Source organism: Enhydra lutris, unplaced genomic scaffold (assembly GCF_002288905.1).
Source record: "Enhydra lutris kenyoni isolate GAN:26980312 unplaced genomic scaffold, ASM228890v2 scaffoldscaffold85, whole genome shotgun sequence".
Taxonomy (NCBI): domain Eukaryota; kingdom Metazoa; phylum Chordata; class Mammalia; order Carnivora; family Mustelidae; genus Enhydra; species Enhydra lutris.
The window spans coordinates 37,291-47,981 of NW_019154169.1; the positions used below are offsets into that span (position 1 = coordinate 37,291).

The window sequence follows — 10,691 nt, forward strand, 5'->3', positions numbered from 1 at the left end:
ACCACCCAAAAACAATTAAATCAATGTTTCCCAAACTAGGATCTGTGGACATAAAACCTCAGGGTTCCTAGACAATTTCTGCTCCCTTAAAAGGACTTTATAACTTACTGGAACTTTGACCCACTGAAAGTGGATGGGCTATACTGCTCTCCTGACCCGCACTCCGCAGAAATGAAGGCTGCACAGTGCTGCAAACCAGGTCACTTCGGAGACGTCTGCACTGGCCTCCCAGCCGCAATTCTTGACCCTTCCCCAGAACAATGGGCATCAGATCCTTGCCTTTTGACTTCCTGACAGAAACTAACATTCTGGGTCTCAAGAAAACGTTCAGACTATCAGGCCCAACCCACTCACAGTGATGGGAAAAGGGACGCTGGAGATGGGAAGCGAGGTCACACAGCTAGTTTAGCAGCAGGACAAAACTAGAGCCTAAGCCGCCCATCCCAACTTCAGTGCCTCGGCTACTCTGTAGAGACGGCTGATGAGCGACCCCATGGACCTCATTCCCACCATCCTTGTCCCATTTCCGTAGTCCCCTGATACCCAAAGTCCCCGGAGTCCTCTTCGGGTCGGCTGGCCCCGCTCTACTCCAGCTCTTCACAAGCAGTCCACACGCCCTAACCACAACTGGAGGTTTCTGGCCTTCCCCCGCCTACAGTACACGGGAGCTGAGAAAGTCCCACCAAGCATAGACACCGTCAAAACTAGCCGTGCCCATGGCGCAGCGGAGCCGCCACCCGGCGCAGGCGCCACCCTAGTTCGGCGCGCGTCAGTGATGTCACAGACGACGCCACCTGCGAGCCCGCGCGCATGCGACTCCAGGTGAGAGTTGCAGCGTCTCAGTCTGACGACTTGGCGTGGCGAGCGAGCTCGGGCACAATACCTCCCTCCAGCCCAAACTTTAACGAGAGAAGTTTTGATGACCGAGGGCTGCTGAGAAAAGTGAAGAGAGGTAAAGAGTGAGGGTAGCCCTCTGGAAGCGTCATCGGAACGCACCGGAAGCGGCCCGAGGATGACGAGTAAGCGAGGTTGAAGGCCTGTGAGAAGGGGAGGGGTGGGATGTAAAGGGTCGGGAACTTGGTGCTGGTAGGTGGACCGGTTCGCAGCGGAGACCGACTGAAACTGCTAGGGGAATTGTCCCGCCTTACATAAGGGAAACCGAGGCCCGGAGTCCCCATTGGCCTGGCGTAGTCTCTGCGCTGAAGATTGATGTCAGAGCTGGCGGCAGGTCCCCATGGGGCCCGCTCACTGTGCTAGAGGAGGGCCGAGGGCCTTGGGCCGACTTGGCCACTGCCTGCTATCTGCTGACAGTGGTAAAGGCCGGGATCCTCTCTACGACCTGGTTTCCCCTTCTGTGAGGTGCTGATGGTGGTTCCTGCCCCGCCGGCTGTTCTGTGAACGACCCTTGTCTGGTGGAAAACTCTGGGAGCCTGCTGAGGAATGGTATTCCTCCCAGGACTTTGGGAGTTGAGCGGAGAAGAGCTATGCCTAGGGAGGGAGCAAGCGCCAAGGGCAGTTATAAGCAGGGGAGTGTAGACACCATTAAAATTGGTCTTTGGACCAGTATGTTCATTTCCACCTCTGCCACTTCCTCTCTCTCTAATCAAGTTATGGGTCTCAGCAAATCTGAGCTTCAGTTTTCTCATGTGCATTATAGGAATAAAGATTGTTCAGAAAATATAATGAGATAAAATGTGTAGCTCTTAGCAGGTGCATGTCAAGTAATGAGTGCTCAGTAACTGTTAGATGTGTATTGTTCCAGAAAAGACTTCCAAGTCTAATCGGAGCACCTGTGACAGGTGAAGCAAAGTCATTCCTGGGGTTGCTCTTTAGAAACAGATTTTAATGCTACTCTTGCATTTGAAGGAGAACCAGACTCTGTATATAAAATAATATGATATGATACGTATATAATATACTGTGTATATTATATAATATAAACACTTTGGTTTGCTTGTTCAGAGGTACTCAAGGAAGCACAAGCGAGCTGGGATGGAATTTACAGACTGCCATGTGAACCAAATTTTCTAGTCTTTTGACCCTTAAACCAGGCTTTTGTCTTAAACTAACTACATTTACACCCGTACTCTATCCCCAGAACCATGTTTTTCTTCTTCACACACATGAAGTAAGAAACAGACGTGTGGAGGTCATCTGCACATTTTAGAGGTCGAAAGCCCATTGATCTATATATATTTTGAGCTTGAAGAAAGACCTACTGTGTTTTATCAGTGTAGGACACCATCTATTGTATGATACACCCCAATTTCATAGATATTGAAATGTGAAAAGTCCTTTTTTTAAACATCTTACAGCCAACAAAATGTAATATTTGCAACCATCTGCGTCCTGGGAAGCTCTGTGATATAACGTTAATATGAGTTACTCAGAATTACAGAGCGACTGTTCAAGGCCCTAACCTGCAGTAGATTAAACCAGTCGGCTCCTCTTGTGGTCTACTGACCTGCAGGAGCATCTGAAACTTGTTAGAGATGCAGGGTCTGGTGGTGCCTGGGTAGCTCAGCAGGTTAACCCTCTGCCTTCGGCTTAAGTCATGGTCCCAGGTTCCTGGGATGGAGCCCTGCATCAGACGCCCTGCTCAGTGGGGAGTCTCTTTCTCAGAAGCCCTACTCTGGGGCGGGGGGGGGTCTGCTTCTCTTTCTCTCTCTGACCGTCACCTTTGCTTGTGTAGGCTTTCTCTTCTCTTTCTCTCAAGTGAATGAATTTTTTAAAAAGTCTTAAGAAAAAGAAAGAGATGCCAGATCTGGGAGTAGGACCCAAGTATCTACATATAATAAGAACCTAGAGTTTCCTACATAAATTAATATTTGAGAAGCATTGTTTTATATTTCTTTCTTTCTAAAGATTTATTTATTTAATTGAGAGAGAGAGAGAGCACTCACAGGGGTGGGGAAGAAGGAGAGAGAGATTCTCAAGCAGACGTGCCTGGAATGCAGAACCAGACACAGGGCTCAATCCCAGGACCCTGAGATCATGACTTGAGTTGAAATAAAGGGTTGGACACTCAACTAACTAAGCCACCCAGGCATACCGAGAAACACTGTTTGAAAGCACATTCTTGGAACTTAGGGTGGGTGACAAGAGGGTAGAATAAGAGGCATCCAGGAAAGCTTATAAGTCTGTGCTCTCTGTAGCATTCCTGCCTTCTACTACCTCTAAATAACCATAGTTAGTTTCATAGTTAGAAAAGTCATGAGTCTTATAGTCATGCCCAACCTGAACTGGTCATTTCTTGTTTGTTTGAATCCCCCAGGTGTGATCTACCATGCCTTTTCTCAGAAAGAGGCCAAAGAGCTCGATGTTCAGGTACAGTGCATGGCAGGAAGTCTGGGAGCAGCAGAGGTGATGACACGGATGGCTTGATCCCCTACCACTGCTTTAGATGTCCTTCCCATGTCTTACTCCTCATCCTTCCAGTAGATGTGTTGGGCTCCGTTGAGATCTGTTGTTCTGATGGCCTGTTTCCAGATGCTGCCCTCTTTTTCCCTTGTTTGGTTAACTGGGACCTCTTGATCCTGTGTCCTCTCCCACTGTGTAGGGGACACTGGCTATGCCCACCTGAAACCTGCCCTGGTGAGCACTGTCATTTGGCTTTGTCACTGCGCCCCCTTCGCTCTTGAAGAGGGCAGGCGATCACATTTCCTAAGTGGCATTCCCGGATTATATCTGGATGCTGCCAGCATGCTTTGTCAGTTTGGCAGACGCTCCACTGGGGACTCCTAATGAGGGAGTTATCAGGAAATCAAGATTTTGAAAGACTGATACACTTTTATTTGGTTTCTTCATGAAGAGGGCCACTTAGGTATTTTTAAAAAGTAAGTAATTGCCCTGTCACGGTAATAATATTGATGATAATGAATCTTTAGTTAGTATCTAAGGTGCAAAGTCGAAGCTGACTGCCCTCCTGACTGTGAGCTGCCTTGAAGGTCGAGTGTATCACATCATCCCTTTGCCAGCCCCACTTCTCCGAAAGGGAGAGTGTGATTATTGACACATTAGCTTCCCAGGGTTTACAGCGTGCTTAGCGCAGCAGGGGGTCAGGAAATCCCCAGCCAAGAGGCAGGACCTGCATAGACAGTGCTGCCTGGGCTATGGCCAGCCTAGGACACAGGCAGCCGAATGAGGAGTAGACCAGTGGAACTTCCCACGTGAGAAGCAGTGACATTTGGAGTTCTCTCAAGAATTTCACAGTATTAGGACAGTTCTTTTGCCCACATGTCCTAGGAGTCTGTGCTGAGTCACGGTCAAGTGCTGTTCTGCTCTTGGGAGAGAGTGAGCCCAGGAGGCTGAGATGCACTGGTACTTCCTTTCCCTAGGTGCTGCAGGAACAGACTTAGCGAGTAGCCGTGACACATCCATGGGGTCAAACCCAAGTAAAGGGGATTGCCACTTGGGCACCCTGTCAGATTCCTGCCCCCCAAGGCGTAGCCCACCCTGGGGCATCAGGTGGTACTGTTTCGCCAAGTGTTCGGATAATTCCTTCAAGGCCATAGATTGCCTTCATCTGGTCGTGACTGAATAAATATTGTTAGCATATGTTTCTCGAGCTTTCTACCCTGCCAAGGATCAGAGAAGCCTGTTCTTCCTAATGTGAAGGGTTTGGGGCTTTTTTCTTTGTAATCCCTTCACAATAACCTCAGAGACGTATAGTAGGAAGTTGAATTTTGATGTGGTTGTTTTGTGCAAATTGGTGTCCGAATTGGTATTTGAGGGTGCCTTTCACATCGGGACAGCTATGGGGAGCTTACCTTCAGCAGAGGAGAGGCTGTGTGGGGCTCAGTCGGGAGGCAGATGGGTCAGGGAAGGCATCCCAACTGCGGTGTCTAGGAGGGCCTGGGGTCTGGGGCTGCCCCCACCAGAACAGTCGTCGCCGTGCCACCCTGTCCCCATGCAGCTCCCGGGAGCCCAGCAGGCCGAGGCCTTCGTGAGGGCCTTCCTGAAGCGCAGCACGCCCCACATGAGCCAGCAAGCCCGCGAGGACCAGCTGCAACGCAAGGCTGTGGTCCTGGAGTACGCCACTCGCCGGAAGCGCAAGGAGAAGAGAAAGAAATCCAAGGGCCTCTCTGCCAGGCAGAGGAGGGAGCTGCACCTCTTCGACATTAAGCCAGAGCAGCAGAGGTATGCCAGGTCTTTCCTGCCTTTCTCCCTGAGGCAGCTTCCTCCTCCTGGAGTGGGTGGGGCTTTGGGAGACCCAGTTCCCCTGAAGCTAAGGGCGCTTCTCCCACTGCCGCCACAAGGGGGCAGCCTCCCTTTCCCAACTCAGGCTGGGTTTGCACTTGGTTTTCACAGCAAGGCACAGCCAGGCTCTCGCTGTTTGTCTGTCTGTGCCTTGCTGTGAAAGCCAAGTGCAAACCTTGCCTGAATTTCTCCTCAGGGAGCAATGGTGCAGCAAGACTTAAGTTTAGTTCGTGAAAAGCCGTCCAGATGAGCACCCCCAGGGCCCCGGGCTGGTGTGGCAGAGACTCGGGCTGTGCTGCCATGGGAGCACCCAGCTGCTCCGCCATCTGTGCAGGGTCCCTGGAGGTCTGAGGGGTCTGCTGGAGCGCCGGCCATCCGGGCTGCATGTAGCCAGCAGGAAGGATGGAGGGACACCAGGAGGGTTCTAGCAGCGGAAACAGGTTCAGGAGGGGGACGAAGTTGTCTGTCAGGTTATCTGCTGTGGAACTAGGATCCGCACCCACTTCCCCATGACCCGGGTAGGGGTCCTTGGCATCAGGCTGCGCTCTGTGCCCTATTGATGTCACAATCCCAAGCTCAGGTTGCCTAACTCTTTACTTCTTTCTACCTTTGCCATAGATACAGCCTTTTTCTCCCTCTGCATGAACTCTGGAAGCAGTACATCCGGGACCTGTGCGGTGGTCTCAAGCCAGACACGTGAGTTGCACGTCTGCAGCCCTGCCCTTTGGGGCAGAACCCAAGGCTTACGATGACTGTGAATGCAGCCTTCAGAGCCAGCTGGCTGCAGAAGTTCGTAGACCTGTGTGCCCCTTCAGAGCTCTCGCTCATGGTCAACGCTGAGGCCTTCTGCTTACCTTCTAGGCAGCCGCACATGATTCAGACCAAGCTGTTGAAGGCAGATCTTCACGGGGCTCTCGTTTCAGGTACCTCGCCTACGAGCCCACAGAGCAGCGTGGCTCTGTGACACAGGGCTAGACACACTCTTGTCACGTGGACGTTTCCACATCACCAGCGTTGAGGCTGGGAGAGGACTAGCGACCCGAGCCAGTTCTGGCCACTTTTTGGATGCACTCTAAATGGTTTGTGTGCCTTTCCACACAGGGACCCCTGCTGCTCTCCTAGGGGGCACAGCAGCTGCTGGCACATGTCCCCAGCCCTGAGCGGAGAGTCCCTTTCATCCATTTCCCCACAGTTTTCAGTCTCAGCTACGGACTCCCAGCTCCCAGTGTCATCTCCAGGGCAGACCTTCCCGAGCATCGTCATTCATCCAGCCGCCCTGCACACAGCTGCCCCCCTGTCCAGCAGGCATCACAACCTGTCCATACCCAGAACAACTCCATCCTCCTCACATCAGTCCCTGCCGTGGTGTTCCCAGCTCCGTTCCCGGTACCAGTGTTTACCCTGGTTGTTTAGGCCCAAAACCTGGGCGGTAACACCTTTCTTCTTCCCTGATCCCTCAGCACCATCCATCAGCACGTCCTACCACCCAAATCCAAGCCACCGCCATCGCCCCTGGATTCCGGTAGAAGCTGCCTCGCCCTCTCCCTGCTGACACACTGCTTCTCCCCAACCAGGCAGCCCGAGGGAAGGTTTTAGGCCAAAACTCGGGCCATGTTTGTCTTCTGCTTCCTTACTGCGGTCTAAAAGGCCCCTCTGGCTCTCCCGAGCACCAAGTCTAACCACACTGGCCTGCTTTCTGGTTCTCACACAACAGGCTTGGCCCCACCTCAGGCCTTTGCTGTAGTTCCTTCCCTCTGCCCAGAGTTCTGTGTGTCACAGACTGACTGCTTCTCAGTATTCAGGTCCCTACTCACACGTCACTTCCCCCGAGGGCCTACCATGACTAACAGTGAACCTTCTCCCCATGACCTTGTGTATTTCTTCATAACAGTTACCACGATCAGAAAATGCAGTCGTCTGATGTGGCACACATTCCCTCCTACCTTTAGAACATCAGCTCCTTGAGAGCAGAACCGAGAACAGTCTTGTTCACCCTCGCGCCCAGCACCGACCTCGGACGGTGCCGGGCACGTGGCAAGTGGTCGGTGACTTGTTTACAGGCTACACGGGGACATGGGTCAGGAGAGCCAAGGAGCCGGCTGCCTGTGGTGGCAGTTCGCCTCAGTCACTGCTTCACCGCCTGTAACAAGATCCCATTCTGGCCAGAGTTTGGTGGGTCGTGGGAAGGATGTGATGCACTGGTGTTCCTTCAGATTCCATCGCTGAGACTTGGCCCCATCCCAGCAACCTGTGGATCTTGGTGGTCCTGGACACACATGTGACCTCTTTGCTCCAGAGTCCTTCCCAAGACACCCGTGGCTTCAGGCCCTCCAAAGGACATCTTGTCAGAACAGCCAAGAGGCTACAGAGCCATAGGCAAGGGATTGGGACCCTGGACTCTCATGCAGCTTGGTCCCTGTCCAGCTGAGGAGCCCCCCACTCCCCACCGCCCCCACCTAGCTGGTTGTGGCTGCCCAGCACCCCCGAGGCTGAGGCCTTGAATGCCCTTTTCCTTTGCAGTCACAAAGTCCAAATGCCCATCCTATGTGGGTGTTACAGGAATCCTCCTACAGGAAACAAAGCACGTTTTCAAAATCCTCACCAAAGAAGACCGCCTGAAAGGTACGGAACTGCCTCAGGGTGTGTGGCCTGTGGCCTCCCTGGCTTCGTCGGCCCTTTCCTTGTGGCTTCATTGGGGCCATTTGGCCTCTCAGGTCAGCACAGATTGCAGGTCCTGCTGACAGTGCATCCCACACCTGCCACCTGCTGAGAGCGCCCCTGCCCTCACGGCTCTCCCCAGGGCATCTGGAGCCCAGCCAGCAGCCACAGCCAGATACGACTGGAGACAGGGCTGCTGGGCTGCACTTCCAGATACGAGGGTCCGTTTCCATGACTGAGACCCTCCCCTGCCCCAACCTGCTGCCCTGCCCCAAGGAGTGGAGCTAAGCAGACCCTGAGGGGAGCCAGCTTAGTGCTTGTCCCTGGGGTTCCAGGATCTGGCCCTTTCCGGTAACCCTTTGGGTTCCAGGAAAGCAGGTGCAGCCTCCCCCGCTGGGTGTGCAGAGCTCCTCGTTCTGGCAAAGACGAGCATAAGCACCTGCGCTGTGGACGTTTCCACACCCCTTACCAGCAGATCTGAGATTGCAAAACCACAATGGGAGGCTTTTGTTCCTTTATTTTGGAGGTATTTTTGTGGTTTTTGTTGTTGTTGTTTTCTCTCTGCTTCCTTCTGTTTCCTTGTATGTTCTTGTCTCATTTTAAACCTCAAAAAGTGGTGTCTGGGTGCCCTCACTCATGGCATAAAGCCGTGAGTCAGTCTAAAAACCATGCCGGGAGACCCGTTTCTCGCACTTTTTCTGGGAGTTTGGCTTAGAGCCTTTGACCCTAAATAGTGTTGAGTTATACTCAAATCTGAATACATCGGTCTTACGGCAGAAAAACGCCCTGTCGTCCTGTGCTGCTGAGCTTTGTGGACTCTCCGTTCCTTACTAGCTTACGTTCTAATGCAGACATTTTAGGAAGGTCTTGTGCTTCAGCGTGAGCTTAACTGTCAGGATTTTTTTTTGCCTTGTCCTTTTTCCCCTGTTTTTTTTTTTTTCCAGTCATCCCCAAGCTAAACTGTGTGTTCACAGTGGAAATCGATGGCTTCATATCCTACATTTATGGAAGCAAATTCCAGCTTCGGTCAAGTGAACGATCTGCCAAGAAATTCAAAGCGAAGGGAACAGCTGACCTGTAGTTCTCTGCTGCGGAGACGGCTGTTTGGGACCCCCAGGACCAGGGACACCTGCGTGCCCACCTTTCAGCGGAGACACGGCTGGGCTGGTTCTGCTTCTAGATCACCCCCAGCCCATTAACACCGGAGTTAAGAACAGTTCGTCATCTGGGAAGAAATGCGCCTTACTGAGCAAAGTGAGGGAACGGAGGGGTGTCTTTCTAGGTGACGACGGGTGAGCATTGCTCCCACTGAGGAAGTTGCCACCTTCCCCGTGAAGTGGCTTGTTCTTCCGCCCATCCGAGTGTGCCACGCCGGGCACAGCCTGGTGCTATGGTTCCCTAATCCAGCTGCTACTGCCCACCCCCCTGTAGGGAAATGGTGGCCAACGTGTAAATATACAACCTCTTCCAGAACCATTGGTGCCACTTGGCTTGTGAAATGTTTTTCATGGCTCAGACTCAAGTTTCTCTGTGAATGGCTGTTTCATTAGTAGCCTTCTCTCCCCACTTCCGCGAGGACACTTGACAAGAACACTCACCTGCCATGAAGCTGCCACTGTGCCCGCCTGTTTCCAGGATGCCCTGTTGTCCCCACAGCCCACCTGGGGTCACTGGGTCCTGTGCCCTAAGGACTGTGCCCCTGAGGGCCCAGGCCAGGCGGGACACTGGCTCTTGGTGAGCATCCTAATGAGGCCACACCAGCTGCTCCCCAGAACCAGGCTGAGGCCTCCGACGGTGGACCAGGGCTGGCCACGTCCCCACAGCTGTGGCTCAGGGCCGGTTGTGGAGGGTGCTGAGGTAGCCTGCAGTCCGGGCTCCTACCTCCACTGCCCCAATAGAGCTGTGGCCTTGGAGGTGTAAACCCCTGGGATGGGGCAAGGTGCGGAATCCTGCTGACCCATTCGTCCAGTCCTGACATGCTTGGGGGCCTCCGTGTCACCAGCTGGCAAGTGGGGCCATGAGACCAGATGAGGGTTTCCTGAAGGGGGATCCTGGGACTTCCAGCACCTGCAGTAGCGTCACCAGGACACCCGTTTGAAGCAGCCAGCTCCTGGGCTGCCGTCAGACTCCAGGGGCCTAGACGACTTCGTGGGTCTCTCAGACCCCAGCTGGCTCCTCCGGTCACTGAAGTGTGAGGATCGTGGATCCCAGATGGTGGTGCAAGTGTCTTCCAGCTCTGACATCTGGACTGTGATTTAAGATTTGGGACTCTCAGGATGGGGTTTTCCGGATGCTGGAAATCCTGGAAAAGATTGTCAGTGACAGATTTCTCAGGTTCTGAAGAGTAAACATGAACGTTCCCCCCAAAAGCCATAAATTATGGTAAAAAGCTGTCTTTCTGGACAATGGCTTCCATTTTAATTTAGTTTGCATTTCTTAGCTATAATGTCTAATTAAGACATCTGTTAAATGTCTATAATATTAATTTGATGGGGGGTTCTAATAGAACTGTATTGGAATTGTCCATTTAATTAACCTCGTGGGCCTTTAATGGATGTCTTAAATAGACATCATTAACAAGAGTGCTAGACAAATTAAAATTAGAGTCAATAACATTCTTGGTAATTTTTCCTGAGCTGTGAAGGACGAGTGCTGCTAAGTAGACAGACGCAAAGACGGGCTGCATAGAGGAGTGTGGGGGATGGTGTCCCCAGCAGGGCTCCAGCATGGACGAGGCCCCAGGTCGGGCTCAGCCATTCTGTGTCCTGGCCTCCCCTTCGTGCACCTCCCACACACGACGCTTGCTGGCCTGTCCGTCAGATCAAGCTCTGATG

The 10,691-nt window shown here is 52.6% G+C and overlaps 1 protein-coding gene across 1 annotated transcript; it reads left to right on the top strand.

Moving 5' to 3' along the window:
• The first annotated feature begins 835 nt into the window (after nucleotides 1-835).
• LOC111161557 (ribonuclease P protein subunit p29) lies at nucleotides 836-10,485 on the top strand. The gene is made up of 7 exons (XM_022525298.1): nucleotides 836-1,019; nucleotides 3,275-3,327; nucleotides 4,916-5,139; nucleotides 5,818-5,895; nucleotides 6,061-6,122; nucleotides 7,720-7,821; nucleotides 8,802-10,485. Exons 1-7 carry the CDS (start codon nucleotides 1,013-1,015, stop codon nucleotides 8,936-8,938), a joined length of 663 nt encoding a protein of 220 aa, XP_022381006.1. The 5' UTR covers nucleotides 836-1,012; the 3' UTR covers nucleotides 8,939-10,485.
• Nucleotides 10,486-10,691: the final 206 nt, after the last annotated feature.